The following is a 20,610-nucleotide window of genomic DNA, read 5'->3' as shown; positions in this document are numbered from 1 at the left end:
TGGTTTGGACCAAATTGACAATCACACCATCAAAGCGCTGCCGATGAAGGCTATTCTGTATCTCGTCTTGATATGCAATAACTCTTTTAGACTGGGTCATTTCCCCTCTTGCTGGAAGTTAGCGATGGTGAAGATGGTGCATAAGCCTGGCAAGCCTACGCAACACGTCGCATCATACAGGCCAATAAGTCTGCTGTCTGGCCTCTCAAAGATACTCGAGTATCTTATTTTGAGCCGTATGCTGGAGCAAGATACTCTTGTAAATGCGATCCCAAACCATCAATTTGGATTCCGCAAAGCGCACTCAGCTGAACAGCAATTGGGTCGAGTCACCCAATTTATTATTAATGCGTTTGATGACCATAAATACTGCTCTGCTGTGTACATGGATATCAAAGAAGCCTTTGATCGAGTGTGGCATACAGGCTTGAAGTATAAGCTTAAGAGGCTACTGCCGGATGCTCTCTACCGCATCCTCTGCTGCTATCTAACAGATCGCACCTTTATTGTTGAGTGTCACGGTGGCTGTCGCTCAGGTATTAAGCAAATTCACGCTGGTGTGCCACAAGGTAGCTTGCTCGGGCCTATCTTGTACAATGTGTACACCAGCGATATACCGAGGCCAGCTTATCCGCGAGGGACTTTGATTGCCACTTATGCTGACGACGTCATCGTTCTTTCGGCAGACTTTCGTCAAGCAGATGCGCTTATTCAACAGCAAGCTTATATGGATAGATTGGCTGAATGGGCGAGCAAGTGGTGCATTACAATTAATGCAAGCAAGACTATGCATATCATGCATACGCTTCGAGTTATAGCGCCATATCAGGCTATTCGTATTGGCAACGAAACTATTGAAAATGGCACCTCACATTCGTATTTGGGCGTTACTCTAGACACAAAACTACGATTCTCACAACATGTCACTACGGTCGTTACTAGGGTCAGGGCTAGGCTTAAAAAGATAGATTGGCTCATTAACAAAGATAGCAAATTGACGCTTAAGACAAAAGTTATTATTTATAGACAGCTAGTTGCTCCACTTTGGCAATACTCGCTGCCTGTATGGGGTGCTCTGCTATCTGAGGCGCAATTCAGCCGCATTCGAGTCGTACACAACAAAGCTCTGAGAGCCATCTCTGGTGCTCAGTACTTTGTTTCGAACGCGCGCATCAGAGCTGATCTGGACGTTTTATCTGCGGATGATATACTCAACAATCTCTGCGCCAAATACTATGATCGACTCCGGGTCCATACCAACAACTTGGCCAAAAACATTGCCTACGACCCGTTCATCCCACAGCGGATAACATTGGCAAGATACACGAGTCTCGTAAATACGCATTTGGCCAATGACATTGCTCTACGCACCCAGCGACTACTACTACGGGAGGCCGACGAAATAACTGAAAGTAGGGAGCGATTCCTTCGCCGACGTGAGGCTCAGCAACGCAACGAAGCAGCACAAGCAGCAGCCCACCAGCCGCAACGACTACCTGTTTTCGAGGGTATTGCGCCAATGCCGCGGCCACTACCACCACCATCACCACTTGCTGCCTATAGGGTCGTATTTGGATCACATAGGGATCAGAGTTAAGTAATTACACTATTTAAACACAAATTAAACACTCAGTCACAATTTCAAAATTTTATTTTCGGCACATACATATATATGTGCACGGAACATATGTGACGGCGCTTGCGCCTTAAATGCACATTTTGAATTAACTAAAAACTAACTTAAATATACGCCCTATTGGCTGTGCAGCCCACTTGGCTAAGTCTCCTTGCCGTAGTTGATGTGCTCTGCAAAGAAAAAATCAACATTAATAATCTTTGAATGTTTTTATTAACTTCTGCAAAATGCACTTACCTGCTAGTCAGCTCGTAATTAATGAAATTCGACTATTTCCAGCTTTGCGCCCCTCTGCACCTTGTATGGTAGCAGCTGTTTATATATAAAGATAATAATTAATTAATATTAATTGTTAACTTTATTAATATCACTTTTTCAATTGTTAATTTTTTATATTGCAAAACTCACCTGCTAGTCAGCTTGCAATTAATGCAATCCTGCTATATTAGGTATTGCGCCCGTCTGTATTCCGTATGACAGCAGCCACATACATATAAAAAGATAATAATTAATTAATATTAATTATTAATATCATTAATTTCAATTATTTACTTGTTAATATTTAAACTTACCAATTAGCAGCATAAAATTTGCATTTAATGCAATTTTCAATCAGCTGTTTTTGTTTTGTTTTGATTATGCACCCCGATAGGCACAACGCCAGGGGTGCATCGTCACTTACTCAATTGCACTTGCGATATATCGAATGAATGTTAATGAAATCAAAACTGCTAAAATGAATTGTTAAACTATTTTTATTTAATTATCTATATTAATTATCATTTACTTTTTGTAATTTAAGCTAATTTTAGCTTGAGCCCGTATTGGAGAAAATGACCAGACTTTGTCTCGACTTTTCTCTATTATTCCAATTGGCCACTTGGGGCTATTATTCTCTGTGCATCTTGTAGATGCTTATAAATGAAAAAAATTGAATTATATTAATTAATGCCATCTATTACTATTGTTAAACTTATATCTTACTCATCTAATTAGTCTATTGTAAGCTACTCAAGCACTTTATTGTTATTTTGAATTATCTTTAACTTGCTCTTTTTATTTGTATTTTGTAAAATCAAGCTGCACTGTTATTTTTGTGCACTTATGGCCATTTAAATTTAATCATTTAATGAAAAGTTTCGACAAATATAGTCCTTTTTAGTTTTAATTATCTCATAGGCGCTATTTATATTTATAAAAAAATGCTATTGTAAAGTATTAAATAAATAAAGAGTATCCCCGTACTCTTCCCCTCATCATGCAGCTGCAGGTCAGCTGTTCATGTACGAGAATGGGAAGAGGCGGAGATCACTAATGTGTGTTCTTTGTAGACATACGAACAGAAAAAAAAGATGCGCTTAATCAGCAGCAAGCTTACATGGATAGATTGGCTGAATGGGCGAGCAAGTGGTGCATTACGATTAATGCAAACAAGACTATGCATATCATGCATACGCTTCGAGTTATAGCGCCATATCAGGCTATTCGTATTGGCAACGAAACTATTGAAAATGGCACCTCACATTCGTATTTGGGCGTTACTCTAGACACAAAACTACGATTCTCACAACATGTCACTACGGTCGTTACTAGGGTCAGGGCTAGGCTTAAAAAGATAGATTGGCTCATCAATAAAGACAGTAAATTGACTCTAAGGACTAAAGTCATCATATACAAGCAGCTAGTTGCTCCACTTTGGCAATACTCGCTGCCTGTATGGGGTGCTTTGCTATCTGAGGCGCAATTCAGCCGCATTCGAGTCGTACACAACAAAGCTCTGAGAGCCATTTCTGGTGCTCAGTACTTTGTTTCGAACGCGCGCATCAGAGCTGATCTAGAAGTTTTATCTGCGGATGATATATTCAACAATCTCTGCGCCAAATACTATGATCGACTCCGGGTCCATACCAACAACTTGGCCAAAAACATTGCCTACGACCCGTTCATCCCACAGCGGATAACATTGGCAAGATACACGAGTCTCGTAAGCATGCATTTGGCCAATGACATTGCTCTACGCACCCAGCGACAACTACAACGGGAAGCCGATGAAATTGCTGAAAGTAGGGAGCGATTCCTTCGCCGACGTGAGGCTCAGCAACGCAACGAAGCTGCACAAACAGCAGCCCACCAGCCGCAACGACTACCTGTTTTCGAGGGTATTGCGCCAATGCCGCGGCCACTACCACCACCATCACCACTTGCTGCCTATAGGGTCGTATTTGGATCACATAGGGATCAGAGTTAAGTAATTACACTATTTAAACACAAATTAAACACTCAGTTACAATTTCAAAATTTTATTTTCGGCACATACATATATATGTGCACGGAACATATGTGACGGCGCTTGCGCCTTAAATGCACATTTTGTAATTAACTAAAAACTAACTTAAATATACGCCCTATTGGCTGTACAGCCCACTTGGCTAAGTCTCCTTGCCGTAGTTGATGTGCTCTGCAAAGAAAAAATCAACATTAATAATCTTTGAATGTTTTTATTAACTTCTGCAAAATTCACTTACCTGCTAATCAGCTCGCAATTAATGAAATTCGGCTATTTCCAGCTTTGCGCCCCCCTGCACTTTGTATGGTAGCAGCTTTTTATATATAAAGATAATAATTAATTAATATTAATTGTTAACTTTATTAATATCACTTTTTCAATTGTTAATTTTTTATATTGCAAAACTCACCTGCTAGTCAATTGCAATTAATGCAATCCTGCTATATTCAGTATTGCGCCCGTCTGTATTCCGTATTACAGCAGCCACATATATATAAAAAGATAATAATTAATTAATATTAATTATTAATATCATTAATTTCAATTATTTACTTGTTATTATTTAAACTTACCAATTAGCAGCATAAAATTTGCATTTAATGCAATTCTCAATCAGCTGTTTTTGTTTTGTTTTGATTATGCACCCCGATAGGCACAACGCCAGGGGTGCATCGTCACTTACTCAATTGCACTTGCGATATATCGAATGAATGTTAATGAAATCAAAACTGCTAAAATGAATTGTTAAACTATTTTTAATTAATTATCTATATTAATTATCATTTACTTTTTGTAATTTAAGCTAATTTTAGCTTAAGCCCGCATTGGAGAAAATGACCAGACTTTGTCTCGACTTTTCTCTATTATTCCAATTGGCCACTTCGGGCTATTTTTCTCTGTGCATCTTGTAGATGCTTATAAATGAAAAAATTGAATTATATTAATTAATGCCATCTATTACTATTGTTAAACTTATATCTTACTCATCTAATTAGTCTATTGTAAGCTACTCAAGCACTTTATTGTTATTTTGAATTATCTTTAATTTGCTCTTTTATTAGTATTTTGTAACATTAAGCTGCACTGTTATTTTTGTGCACTTATGGCCATTTAAATTTATTCATTTAATGAAAAGTTTCGACAAATATAGTCCTTTTTAGATTTTAATTATCTCATAGGCGCTATTTATATTTATATAAAAATGCTATTGTGAAGTATTAAAGAAATAAAGAGTATCCCCGTACTCTTCCCCTCATCATGCAGCTGCAGGTCAGCTGTTCATGTACGAGAATGGGAAGAGGCGGAGATCACTAATGTGTGTTCTTTTTAGACATACGAACAGAAAAAAAAAAAAAGTTGTAATTTAAATCTATTTAAATCGGTGTTTTTGCAATTAATTTTTGCAAATTAAATTGCTGCAATGCCTAGGGGCTATACTGCAGATGACGGTGACGAGGATATGGACGTGGAAGTCGAATTATTAATCGACTCGCAGCCACTAGCGCCTGCGCCCACGCCATTAAAAGTGCCGGTAAAGAAAAGTGTGGTTACGGCACGACCAACAACTTCTCGAGCTGCGGCTCAGCAATTAAAGGCAAAACCTTCTACTTCTGCGGAATCTATGGTCGCTGAATATATTGCTGCAAAAAATGCAATGCAAAGTGCTACAAAGCCGCTCTCTAGTGAAAGAGCAGCAAAGAGGACTGCGGAGAAAGGCGACAGCCCCAAGAAGAAGACTGCGCAGCTGGGCGCAGTTGATCTGGATGGCAGTGACGAAGACTGCCTGCAAATTGACGACTTTGTACGGACCACCAGGACTGAGGACACGCAGCGAGAGGCAACTAGCCTCGCCAATAAAGCTTGCACAGCCGCAAAAGTGCAAGTTATGCCACCTAATGCTGCCACTGCAGCTGCTATTAGTGCTGCCGCCGTTACTGCTGCTGCCGCCGCCACTACAACTGGAGCCAGCCATGCGCAACCGAGTGCAAAGCCAGCGCCGCTATTTATCGCCAACGTGACGGATATTATGCCTCTGCTAATACGCCTGGATGACGCTATTGGCCAGGACAATTACTCCACCAAGCCTGCTGCTAACCACGGCATTCGTGTCCAGTGCAAGGACGTCGCCACGCACCGCAAATTGGTAAAGTACCTCGATGCTAATGCAATTGAAAATTACACTTTTCAATTAAAGTGCGAGCGCGGCTATAGAGCTGTTATTCGGCATCTGCACTTCTCCACTCCGGATCACTATATCCGTGAGCAGTTGGCCAAATTAGGGCACGAAGTTCGCTTCTTAAGAGGCATTAAATCACGCTTCTCTAAAGAGCCGCTTGACCTCTTTGAGGTTGAGTTGGCCGTCAGTGCAAACAATGCCGATTTGCTGCAAATAACTGCCATTGGCAATCAGCGTGTAAAAATTGAGCGGCCGTACAAATCAAGTGAAATTGCCCAATGCCATAGGTGCCAGAAATTTGGGCACACAAAAAATTATTGCCGTCGCCCCTTCGCCTGCGTCAAGTGCGGCGCCAATCATGCTTCCACGGACTGTGGCAAGCAAAAAGGCGACCAAACTCCAGCAAAGTGTGCCAATTGCTCCGGCCCACATGCCGCGAGCTACAAAGGCTGCCCTTCTTATAAAGAAGCGTGCAAGAAGCGCGAAAATGAAAGTGCCGCGCAACTAGCTAAAGTCATTAGCAACTTAGCCAAGCCAGCTGCCACTACTGCTGCTCAGAGCAGTCGAGCAAATATGCCAAACATGTCTAATATGCCAAATCTTTTACAGCAAGCCCCCCCTCAGTCACGACCGCAAACTGTTAGTGCAGGGCCCAGTTATTCGGCTGCTCTTCGGGCTGGCCTTCAACTTGCTCAGCCTGTCGGACCGGCAGCTATTAGCAGCAAACAGCGTCAGTCTAGGCAAAAAGCCACCAAAGTTAGCCAGCAACAACAACAACAGCAGCAACAACAACAACAGCAACAAGTTCGTTTGCCTAGGCAGGCAAGCGCGCAGCGGCCGCCGCAGCCAAAACGTAGCCGTAGTCTGAGTACGCGCCGTAGGCATCCGCAACCAATAGATGGGGGTGCGCATCCTGTTAGTGGGGGTGTTCATTTTCAACGTTTCGAGCAGCCAATGAATGCGAATGTGCCAAGTATGCCAGTGCAAGTTAGCTTTAGATTAGAGGCTAAAATAGACAAACTCATTGAGATGATGACCACCCTCACGGCCTGCCTGTTGGCCCAATTTGGTCCCAATGAGCGCTTAAATGTCTAACAATGTATCCACTTCCCCAAATGCCAGTAGATGCAGCGCTGCACTGCAGCCTGCTGTATCTCAACGTGTCAACAACATGAACATATCTTTTTGGAATGCTGCCGGTGTCAAGAAAAAGCTTAATGAGCTCAACCTATATCTCGTCAAGCACGATATAGACATAATGCTAGTGTCTGAGACACATCTGACTGATAGCGATAGCATTGCTATTAATGGCTATATTGTTTATTTAGCAAATCACCCCTCAAACAGGCGCAGAGGAGGTGCAGCCTTTATAATTAAACAACATATATGTCATTACGCTATGCGCTTTACATCTAACCACTCGCATCAATCTGTCGAAGTTTCAGTCAGCCTGCAAAATGGCCGTCATATCAATATTGTCTCAATCTACTGCCCGCCTCAAGTCATCTGGTCTGGGCAAGATTTCAACAACCTGCTTTTATCCTTAGGTGACACTTTTATAGTCGGTGGTGACTGGAATGCGAAAAGTCAGTGGTGGGGCAACGCCAGATCTTGTCTCCGTGGCCGAATGCTAGTCAATAGTATTCTACAAGTGAATTGCAACATTCTGGCAACTGGGTCGCCCACCCATTTTCCGTTTAATTCGCGCCAAACTCCGTCTGCCATTGACTTTGCGCTATTTAAAGGTATCAGGCGAGATTTGCTGACCATCACTGACTCTTTCGAGCTCAGCTCTGATCATCTCCCGCTACAAGTTCAGCTGGTTGAGAAGCCTGTCACTAGCAGAGCAAAAGGCCATCTACTTGATCTGAACGCTAACATCAACAAATTTCAGAGCTATCTAAACGACAAAATCTTGCTCAACACTGAGATCAACAGTGCTGACGATATTGATGATGCGGTCAATATTTTTGTAAATAACATTGAAGATGCTGCAAACTATGCGAATGCACAGCACCCACGCACGATAAAGAGGACTAGATATCGCGTAAATAGACAGACTCTGCAACTAATCGAGGCCCATAAGCAAGTCAAGCGCTATCTTACTCGAAGTCGCAATCCGATGCTTAAGATGCTCTGCAACAGGCTATCGAATCGCATACGCAAAGAGCTCATATATGCTAGGCAGAAGTATGAGGAAGAGCTATTTAGATCTATCGATCCAACTGATAGATATAGTATGCAGAAGCTCTGGCGGCTGACCAACGAGATCAAGCGGCAGCCTGCTCCAAATCTACCGCTGTTGAAGTCCTCCAGTGGCAATGGCTCTAATGCGCAAAATGTCTGGTGCAAGACAACAGCCGAGAAGGCCGAAACATTTGCTGCGAGTCTTGAGCAGCGTTTTCAGCCAATCGTGACTACGCCGCCCAGTGATCTGGCCGAGATCGAGGCTCAAGTTAGCCAGCCATCTTTGACTGCTTCAGTCTCATTTCGGCCAGTCACTGCGGCTGAGGTCATCAGTCACATCAGCACGCTAGAGAACAAAAAAGCGGCTGGATTGGACCAAATTGATAATCACACCATTAAAGCGCTGCCGATGAAGGCTATTCTGTATCTCGTCTTGATATGCAATAACTCTTTTAGACTGGGTCATTTCCCCTCTTGCTGGAAGTTAGCGATGGTGAAGATGGTGCATAAGCCTGGCAAGCCTACGCAACACGTCGCATCATACAGGCCAATAAGTCTGCTGTCTGGCCTCTCAAAGATACTCGAGTATCTTATTTTGAGCCGTATGCTGGAGCAAGATACTCTTGTAAATGCGATTCCCAGCCACCAGTTTGGATTCCGCAAAGCGCACTCAGCTGAACAGCAATTGGGTCGAGTCACCCAATACATTATTAAAGCGTTTGATGACCACAAATACTGCTCTGCTGTGTACATGGACATCAAAGAAGCCTTTGATCGAGTGTGGCATACAGGCTTGAAGTATAAGCTTAAGAGGCTACTGCCAGATGCTCTCTATCGCATCCTCTGCTGCTATCTAGCAGATCGCACTTTCATTGTTGAGTGCCACGGTGGCTGTCACTCAGGTATCAAACAGATTCACGCTGGTGTGCCACAAGGTAGCTTGCTCGGGCCAATCTTGTATAATATATACACCAGCGATATGCCAAGGCCAACTTGTCTGCATGGGATTCTTATAGCTACTTATGCTGATGACGTCATCGTTCTGTCGGCAGACTTTCGTCAAGCAGATGCGCTTAATCAGCAGCAAGCTTACATGGATAGATTGGCTGAATGGGCGAGCAAGTGGTGCATTACGATTAATGCAAACAAGACTATGCATATCATGCATACTCTTAGAGTTATAGCGCCATATCAGGCGATTCGCATTGGAAATGAAACTATTGAGAATGGCACCTCACATTCGTATTTGGGCGTTACTCTAGACACAAAACTACGCTTTTCACAACATGTCACTACGGTCGTTACTAGGGTCAGGGCTAGGCTTAAAAAGATAGATTGGCTCATCAATAAAGACAGTAAATTGACTCTAAGGACTAAAGTCATCATATACAAGCAGCTAGTTGCTCCACTTTGGCAATACTCGCTGCCTGTATGGGGTGCTTTGCTATCTGAGGCGCAATTCAGCCGCATTCGAGTCGTACACAACAAAGCTCTGAGAGCCATTTCTGGTGCTCAGTACTTTGTTTCGAACGCGCGCATCAGAGCTGATCTAGAAGTTTTATCTGCGGATGATATACTCAACAATCTCTGCGCCAAATACTATGATCGACTCCGGGTCCATACCAACAACTTGGCCAAAAACATTTCCTACGACCCGTTCATCCCACAGCGGATAACATTGGCAAGATACACGAGTCTCGTAAGCATGCATTTGGCCAATGACATTGCTCTACGCACCCAGCGACAACTACAACGGGAAGCCGATGAAATTGCTGAAAGTAGGGAGCGATTCCTTCGCCGACGTGAGGCTCAGCAACGCAACGAAGCTGCACAAACAGCAGCCCACCAGCCGCAACGACTACCTGTTTTCGAGGGTATTGCGCCAATGCCGCGGCCACTACCACCACCATCACCACTTGCTGCCTATAGGGTCGTATTTGGATCACATAGAGATCAAAGCTAATTTTAGCTTAAGCCCGTATTGGAGAAAATGACCAGACTTTGTCTCGACTTTTCTCTATTATTCCAATTGGCCACTTGGGGCTATTTTTCTCTGTGCATCTTGTAGATGCTTATAAATGAAAAAATTGAATTATATTAATTAATGCCATCTATTACTATTGTTAAACTTATATCTTACTCATCTAATTAGTCTATTGTAAGCTACTCAAGCACTTTATTGTTATTTTGAATTATCTTTAACTTGCTCTTTTTATTTGTATTTTGTAACATTAAGCTGCACTGTTATTTTTGTGCACTTATGGCCATTTAAATTTATTCATTTAATGAAAAGTTTCGACAAATATAGTCCTTTTTAGATTTTAATTATATCATAGGCGCTATTTATATTTATATAAAAATGCTATTGTGAAGTATTAAATAAATAAAGAGTATCCCCGTGCTCTTCCCCTCATCATGCAGCTGCAGGTCAGCTGTTCATGTACGAGAATGGGAAGAGGCGGAGATCACTAATGTGTGTTCTTTTTAGACATACGAACAGAAAAAAATAACAATAATAATAAATCCAAAAACTTAAATATAAACAAAGTTAAAGCCCATAGCAAGCCAATAATAAATTAATATTCTTACTAATAAAACCAACAATAAAAACAATAAATAAAAATTTCAAAAAGATCAAGCAAAGCAAATAAATAATCTAGCAAGCAATCACGGTATAACAAATTCTAAATAAAGACGAATACTGCGGAAAGAAACAAAGTAAGCAAAAGCCAGAAAATAAAGGGTGCCTATGAATAAATAGCAAGTCTCAGACTAGCCTCTCTCCTGGATCCACTGAGTACTTACAACCTGGACATAGCTACAAATAAGAGCATCGACAGCAGCGCCTTCTTCTGCCTTCCCCCCCGGACCACTGAAGACCGGATGACAGCGACTGATGACGTCTCTAGAGTTATCAAATTAACAACTAACAAACCAGCTAAATGTAATTAAATTTAAGAATAGTAATCCAAATTAAATTTAAAGAATAGTAAACCAAATTGTATTTAAAGAACAGTAATCTAAATTGAATTTAACGAAGAAAATCTGACTTAGTCTTTACTCTTCCCCACCAAAATAAATCTGTATAAATAACTATAACCTTACTAGATAGATATATATATGTATATAAAAAAGAAAACACTCATTTATTTGTAAAATTCAAACTTTATTAATAAACACTTATATTAAGTTTCGCCTACTACTAGCTTATAATACTTACCACATAAGTGAATTGTAAATAAGCTGCCAACTAATTTCTAGAAAGTACTAATGCAAAGCACTGAGAAATGAATAAAGACACCCTGTTCCTTCTTCTCTCACCTTTACGCTGCTGGGCAGCCTAAAGCTTGAGGCGAGAAAAAGCAGGGCAATTGTGTATGTGATTCCCTCGCATGCAGGCTGAAAGAAAAAGATTTCACGGAGCTATTTCTGAGTCTGGGAGATACTTTCATTATTGGTGGTGACTGGAATGCCAGGAGTCAGTGGTGGGGCAACCCCAGGTCATGCATACGAGGAAGGAACTTACTAAACTGCGCACATAAGACGAACCTTAATATATTAGCCACTGGATCCCCCACCCATTTTCCTTTTAATCACCGACAATCACCAACGGCTATAGACTTTGCTATATACAAAGGCATCCAGCGCGAATTTCTTCAGATCACAGACTCACACTATCTAGGATCTGATCATCTTCCTCTTCTTGTCGAACTAAGCTCAGCTCCAGTTATCAATAAGTCAAATAGTCACCTTTTAAAACATAATGCTAACATTAAAAAATTTCAGAAATATTTAGAAGATCATATACTACTTAACACTGAAATAACGAGCCCAGCTGATCTTGATGATGCTGTCAAAATTTTTGAAGAAAATATCAAAGAAGCGGCAATCAGCGCGAACCCGGTTACAGTTCCCAGGTGCAACCAAGTATCTAGACTAGAGTTCCGTCTCGACAGGCAAACCTTACAGCTGATCGAGTTAAAAAAGATATTGAAAAAGCACTTACTTCAAAATCGAAACCGACACGCTAGAAAATTATGCTCCTGGCTCACAAACCAGATAAAGACTGAAATTAAAGCTGCAAAAGATAAATTTGAAGAAAATCTGCTTAGTTCCATAGTTCCAACTGACAGATACTCGATGCAAAAACTTTGGAGATTGACGAACAGCATTAAAAGGCAGCCGGCTCCAAACCTCCCTCTCATCAAGTCCAATATGGATGCAAGATCTGTTGACAAGGAGTGGTGCAAATCTACTGCTGAAAAAGCAGACACGTTTGCGCTCCACCTTGCAGATAGATTTACTCCGGTAGTTACTGTCTCCCAAGCTGACTTAAATGAAATTGAAACAGCCCTCTGCCAAAGGTCGCAAGCCAGTGATACTAAATTTCGTCCCGTCAGACTCACAGAAGTTAAAAATATCATTGGACTACTTGAGAAGAATAAAGCACCTGGAATCGACAAAGTTGGTAACCTCTCAATTAAATCTTTACCAAATAAAGCCCTGTTATATCTTACACTCATATGCAACAATGCGCTTCGTCTTGGCCACTTCCCCATTAGATGGAAACAAGCATTAGTTAAAATGATTCATAAGCCTGGTAAACCCACACAGCTGGTAACCTCATATAGACCAATAAGTCTTCTCTCTGGGCTCTCTAAAATATTAGAAAAAATTATCTTGAACCGTATGATGGAATCAGAAAGCCTATCTAAAGCTATCCCAAACCACCAATTCGGCTTTCGCAAGCACCACTCAGCGGACCAACAACTAGGGCGTGTAACAAACTTTATACTACAGTCTTTTGAATCAGACCGATACTGCTCGGCGGTATACATGGACGTGAAAGAAGCTTTTGACCGTGTATGGCACACAGGGCTGCGGTATAAGCTAAGAAAAATCTTGCCAGCAGCTTTGACCAACTTGCTAGATAGCTATCTTTGTGACCGCTCTTTCATAGTAGAGTGCCACGGTGGTGTACGCTCGGCTCCAAGGCAAGTCAAAGCCGGCGTCCCACAAGGAAGCCTACTCGGCCCGGTCCTCTACAATATCTACACCAATGATATCCCGCACACCATCATTAATGCTGGAATAGGCAACACATCCATGATTGCAACATACGCCGATGACATCATCATTTTGGTGTCTCACTCTAATCAAAACGTTGCAATTGCAGGACAGCAGTCTTACCTGAATGTTCTAGACTTATGGGCGAAAAAATGGTGCATTACGGTAAATCCAGCTAAGTCCACACACGTCCTGCACACCTTAAAAAGAATTCTCCCCTACGATGAAATCAAATTAAACAACATCCCGATAAAAAATGATACCAAGCATGCTTACCTGGGAGTGACCCTCGACACGAAACTGGGCTTCAGTCAGCATATAACCTCGCTGGAAATAAAAGTCAAAGCACGAACAAACAAAATTAGTTGGTTAATAAACAATAATAGCAAATTGCCTCTAGCAACAAAACTCATCCTCTATAAGCAATTAATCGCTCCCATTTGGCAATACACATTTCCCGTCTGGGGCGCGTTACTATCGAACACGCAGTTCTCTAGAATCAAGGTCATGCAAAGTAAAACACTAAGGCTTATAACCGGCGCTCCATGGCACGTCCCCAACGAAACTATTCGCACTGACTTGAAAGTTGCTACGGTTGACGAGACTTTTGATAAAGCCTGTGGCAAATATTATGCCCGTCTACGTAACCATAACAACCCTGAGGCAAAAAGGTTAGCCTACGATCCTTACGTCCCAAATCGACTGATAAGGCCAAGATACTCCCAGACTATCCATAATCATCTATCTGACCTAATTGAGGCACGGGAGCAGCGGATACTCAATCGACACAGAGAATTTGAAAGAAAGTATCTCTCCGGCGCATGCCTGCCCAACTCTGGACTATACTCATGGCTCAGAAACCAACGAGCTGCAGAAGAGCGCCGTCGTGCACAACTACTGGCCCCATCAGATCACAACAACACGTCTGCTGCCAACGCTCAAAATCTAAATACTGACGCGATAATAGTTATATCTGACAGCCCTGTGCACGTATTAACTACGCCTCCAAGAGAGACTGCCCAGGACTTAGCCCCAGACGAACGCTTGAGCTCAAGGCTCCCGGTCTTTGAACAGGTGGCCCCCCTTCGCCAAGGAGAAGTCTCAGGCATGCCTCCTGAAAACGACCAAGATTAATAAGCTTATAACATCAAAACGCTTACCCACACACAAGCTTCGTAAGCAGTTTATACTCTCATTAATCAAACAGGAACACTTAATACAAATGCTAGACAGTGCCATCTTCAAGCGCTATCTGAAAGATACAACTCATTAAAATTTTACTGCTGAATTAAAGACACAAAAAAGACAAACTAATACTTACAATCAACAAGACATCAAGACGCTTACCCACACACAAGCCTCGTAAGCAGTTTATACTCTCATTAATCAGACACGAACACTTAATACAAATGCTAGACAGTGCCATCTTCAAGCGCTATCTGAAAGATACAACTCACTAAAATTTTGCTGCTGAATTAAAGAAACAAAATAGACAAATTAATACTTACAATCAACAAGCTGCTTGCTGCAAAATCTAAACTAAAACAAAAAAAAAAAAAAAAAAAAAAAAAAAAAAAAAAATAATAATAATAAAATAAATTAAAAATAAAATAAAAATAATAAAATAAAATAAAAAATAACTAGATTAGACAACAGTTCGTAATCAATAATTCTCATAACTTACCTTTAAACTATAATGTCCCCTATTTGTACAAAACTGGGAAGCTATGAAATTATACTCTAATAAGAAAAATAAACAAATGCTCTGCAACTTGCCCGCACACCTACAACTATCTATACCGCAGCAAACAAATAACATAATTCTATAACTAACTTATAACAACAATAATATACAATAATCCTCACATCTACAAACTACAAGCACTTAAATCATAAAAACTGATAAACTATTTGACTACTCTAACATATTAAAGCAATCATAAATATCTGGCAATATAATTCAATATAACTAACTAGTAATTGCAATATAACTAACTTATAATAATAACATAGTTAATTAATCAACAATCAGACAAAATTAAATAATAAAAATATATAGCACACAACAACCAAACACTAAATCTATTGCTTGTACAACAAGATACACCAAAACGCTTACCCACTCACAAGCTTCGTAAGCAGTTTATACTCTCATTAACCTAACACGAACACTTAATACAAACTCATTAAAAGTTTACTGTTGAATTAAAATCACACAATAGTCAAATTAATACTTAAAATCAACAAGCTGCTCGCTGCAAAATCTAAACTAAAATAAAAACAACAACAAAAAAAAAAAAAACAAACAAAAAAAAAACAAAAAAACAAAAATAAAAAATAACTAGACTAGACAACAGCTTGCAATCAATAATTCTCATCACGTACCTTTAAACTATAAAGCCCTCTAATTGATAAAAACTGGGAAACTATAAAATTATTTTCTAGAAGGAAAATAAACAATCGCTCTCCAACCTAGCTTCACACCTATAGCTACCTAATAAATAATTCACAGCTACAAAGAAATAACATAATTCACTATAACTAACTAATAATAACAACATTATACAATATTCCCCACAAATACAAAACATATTAATGCAATTCTAAATAACTAATAATATAATACAATACAACTAACTAGTAATTACACTATAACTAACTAATAATAATAACATCACTAATAAAACAACAATCAGATATGGAAAAAAAAAAAAATAAAATAAAAATAAAAATAATAATAATAATAATAATAAATCAAACAATAAATATATATAGCACATAACAACCAAAAACTAAATCAAACGCTAATACTGAGAACAAGACAAGTCTAAGCGAAGAAAAGAAGCTGACAAAGCAGACATCTTCAACAAGAAACAAAAGGAAGCAACTTTGATACCCACCCTCGCACGTACTGCTCATAAAAAAATAATAAAAATAAAATAAAACAAATAAATGAAATAAAATAAATAAATAAATAAAATAAAATAAAAATAAAAATTTATAAATTATAAAAGACCTATTAAACAACAACTTAGTTACCTGCGTAAACTAAATAAGCATAATATAATCCAAACATAAACACCTAGTATGAACACATCCTAAAGTACGCTATTTGACAAATTCGATAGCCACAAAGGAAACAAATACTCTGCGCCATATATTAAAACTCAAATTACACCAGGCAAATGCAATCTTAAATTACTACACTAAATAACAAGACAAATATTCCTAAAAGCCTAAAAATCACTAAATGAAACAAAGTCTAAACAAACAATAACTCACACTAAGGGATACAAGTAAACAAAAAACTAACGACAATTCTACAAACAAAACAATAACCTAAGAATAACAAATAACCTATGTATATACTATAAAATCAGACTCGGTAACTTTCCACGTCTTATCTGGAAATAAAAAGATTTATAATAATAAAGCCAGTCCTTTTTGCTACATATAAAAGCACATACTTACCCAGCCATCATCAACTTGGCAGTCCTCTCTGGTGCCACCTGCAATGAAACAAATTACACTGAAATAATACAAACAACTTTAAACTATAACACAGTACTCACCAAACAATAATTAACTCCTGAATCCTAATAAATTGAAACTACTTACCGAAGCGAATCCAGACACCAAATAAGAACAAAGCTGAAAATACACAAAATGTTAAAAATTCGATAACGATAAAACTGTACAAAATACTAAAACTCGATAATGATAAAGTAAGCAACCCTACTCAAAGATAAATTGACGCGCAAGCTACGCTAGCACACGCAAATATAACAAATACCTCGCGCGAATACAAATAATTCTATGATCCAATAAAATAAATCATCGAAATACATGCAGTTGAAGTTCTCTTGCCGACAATTTTAAATGATCTCAACTTAATATAATAAATTTGCAAGTAAACGACGAAAACAAATATGTACTTACCAATCTTACAACATGGCCGCCTCAACTAATGCCTCCTGCAAATTAAGACTATAAACACAAGCAACAAAACTAAACGGGCTAAACTTCTACTTACATATGCAACACTCGCAACAAAACTTATTAATAAAAGTGCTAAACCCTAAGTAAAAACAAAATTAATACACTTAACAAGCATAATTATAAATAAATAACCGACTTAACAAAGCAAATAATAAAAACACTTAGCAATAAATTAATAAATAAAACAAATGTTAAATGGATAAACAAAACGAATAAATAAACTTATAACTAAGACACGATATTTTAATAATATACCCACCTCGCTATACACGCTACTGAGTGAATCTTGCAGTCAAAACTAACAAAAAAAAGAGATTTAAAAAAAAAAAAAAAAAAAATAATAATAACAATAATAATAAATCCAAAAACTTAAATATAAACAAAGTTAAAGCCCATAGCAAGCCAATAATAAATTAATATTCTTACTAATAAAACCAACAATAAAAACAATAAATAAAAATTTCAAAAAGATCAAGCAAAGCAAATAAATAATCTAGCAAGCAATCACGGTATAACAAATTCTAAATAAAGACGAATACTGCGGAAAGAAACAAAGTAAGCAAAAGCCAGAAAATAAAGGGTGCCTATGAATAAATAGCAAGTCTCAGACTAGCCTCTCTCCTGGATCCACTGAGTACTTACAACCTGGACATAGCTACAAATAAGAGCATCGACAGCAGCGCCTTCTTCTGCCTTCCCCCCCCGGACCACTGAAGACCGGATGACAGCGACTGATGACGTCTCTAGAGTTATCAAATTAACAACTAACAAACCAGCTAAATGTAATTAAATTTAAGAATAGTAATCCAAATTAAATTTAAAGAATAGTAAACCAAATTGTATTTAAAGAACAGTAATCTAAATTGAATTTAACGAAGAAAATCTGACTTAGTCTTTACTCTTCCCCACCAAAATAAATCTGTATAAATAACTATAACCTTACTAGATAGATATATATATGTATATAAAAAAGAAAACACTCATTTATTTGTAAAATTCAAACTTTATTAATAAACACTTATATTAAGTTTCGCCTACTACTAGCTTATAATACTTACCACATAAGTGAATTGTAAATAAGCTGCCAACTAATTTCTAGAAAGTACTAATGCAAAGCACTGAGAAATGAATAAAGACACCCTGTTCCTTCTTCTCTCACCTTTACGCTGCTGGGCAGCCTAAAGCTTGAGGCGAGAAAAAGCAGGGCAATTGTGTATGTGATTCCCTCGCATGCAGGCTGAAATCTTACTAATAAAACCAACAATAAAAACAATAAATAAAAATTTCAAAAAGATCAAGCAAAGCAAATAAATAATCTAGCAAGCAATCACGGTATAACAAATTCTAAATAAAGACGAATACTGCGGAAAGAAACAAAGTAAGCAAAAGCCAGAAAATAAAGGGTGCCTATGAATAAATAGCAAGTCTCAGACTAGCCTCTCTCCTGGATCCACTGAGTACTTACAACCTGGACATAGCTACAAATAAGAGCATCGACAGCAGCGCCTTCTTCTGCCTTCCCCCCCGGACCACTGAAGACCGGATGACAGCGACTGATGACGTCTCTAGAGTTATCAAATTAACAACTAACAAACCAGCTAAATGTAATTAAATTTAAGAATAGTAATCCAAATTAAATTTAAAGAATAGTAAACCAAATTGTATTTAAAGAACAGTAATCTAAATTGAATTTAACGAAGAAAATCTGACTTAGTCTTTACTCTTCCCCACCAAAATAAATCTGTATAAATAACTATAACCTTACTAGATAGATATATATATGTATATAAAAAAGAAAACACTCATTTATTTGTAAAATTCAAACTTTATTAATAAACACTTATATTAAGTTTCGCCTACTACTAGCTTATAATACTTACCACATAAGTGAATTGTAAATAAGCTGCCAACTAATTTCTAGAAAGTACTAATGCAAAGCACTGAGAAATGAATAAAGACACCCTGTTCCTTCTTCTCTCACCTTTACGCTGCTGGGCAGCCTAAAGCTTGAGGCGAGAAAAAGCAGGGCAATTGTGTATGTGATTCCCTCGCATGCAGGCTGAAACAGTTTATACTCTCATTAACCTAACACGAACACTTAATACAAACTCATTAAAAGTTTACTGTTGAATTAAAATCACACAATAGTCAAATTAATACTTAAAATCAACAAGCTGCTCGCTGCAAAATCTAAACTAAAATAAAAACAACAACAAAAAAAAAAAAACAAACAAAAAAAAAACAAAAAAAACAAAAAATAAAAAAATAACTAGACTAGACAACAGCTTGCAATCAATAATTCTCATCACGTACCTTTAAACTATAAAGCCCTCTAATTGATAAAAACTGGGAAACTATAAAATTATTTTCTAGAAGGAAAATAAACAATCGCTCTCCAACCTAGCTTCACACCTATAGCTACCTAATAAATAATTCACAGCTACAAAGAAATAACATAATTCACTATAACTAACTAATAATAACAACATTATACAATATTCCCCACAAATACAAAACATATTAATGCAATTCTAAATAACTAATAATATAATACAATACAACTAACTAGTAATTACACTATAACTAACTAATAATAATAACATCACTAATAAAACAACAATCAGATATGGAAAAAAAAAAAAATAAATAAAAATAAAAATAATAATAATAATAATAATAAATCAAACAATAAATATATATAGCACATAACAACCAAAAACTAAATCAAACGCTAATACTGAGAACAAGACAAGTCTAAGCGAAGAAAAGAAGCTGACAAAGCAGACATCTTCAACAAGAAACAAAAGGAAGCAACTTTGATACCCACCCTCGCACGTACTGCTCATAAAAAAATAATAAAAATAAAATAAAACAAATAAATGAAATAAAATAAATAAATAAATAAAATAAAATAAAAATAAAAATTTATAAATTATAAAAGACCTATTAAACAACAACTTAGTTACCTGCGTAAACTAAATAAGCATAATATAATCCAAACATAAACACCTAGTATGAACACATCCTAAAGTACGCTATTTGACAAAATTCGATAGCCACAAAGGAAACAAATACTCTGCGCCATATATTAAAACTCAAATTACACCAGGCAATGCAATCTTAAATTACTACACTAAATAACAAGACAAATATTCCTAAAAGCCTAAAAATCACTAAATGAAACAAAGTCTAAACAAACAATAACTCACACTAAGGGATACAAGTAAACAAAAACTAACGACAATTCTACAAACAAAA

General features: G+C 38.0%; 1 protein-coding gene and 1 long non-coding RNA gene across 8 annotated transcripts in view; both read left to right on the top strand.

Moving 5' to 3' along the window:
- Nucleotides 1-19,977, top strand: part of LOC149267723 (uncharacterized) — a 43,433-nt gene extending 23,456 nt beyond the window's left edge. For 4 of the 7 annotated variants that reach the window (XR_016271505.1, XR_016271506.1, XR_016271504.1 and 1 more), the window contains one exon: nucleotides 14,537-19,977. This is a non-coding gene — a long non-coding RNA (uncharacterized LOC149267723). The remainder of the gene's footprint in view (nucleotides 1-14,536) is intronic. The other 3 variants (XR_016271502.1, XR_016271503.1, XR_016271501.1) reach the window with 3 other exon arrangements.
- LOC149267724 (uncharacterized) lies at nucleotides 5,204-7,666 on the top strand. The gene has a single exon (XM_089476206.1). The coding sequence runs from the start codon at nucleotides 5,344-5,346 to the stop codon at nucleotides 7,192-7,194; it is 1,851 nt and encodes a 616-aa protein (XP_089332332.1). The 5' UTR covers nucleotides 5,204-5,343; the 3' UTR covers nucleotides 7,195-7,666.
- Nucleotides 19,978-20,610: the final 633 nt, after the last annotated feature.

Source organism: Drosophila arizonae, unplaced genomic scaffold, assembly GCF_054131065.1.
Source record: "Drosophila arizonae isolate 15081-1271.41 unplaced genomic scaffold, UAZ_ARI_1.0 ARI_Backbone_159, whole genome shotgun sequence".
In the NCBI taxonomy this organism is placed as follows: Eukaryota; Metazoa; Arthropoda; class Insecta; order Diptera; family Drosophilidae; genus Drosophila; species Drosophila arizonae.
This window is presented reverse-complemented; position numbering and strand designations above follow the sequence as displayed.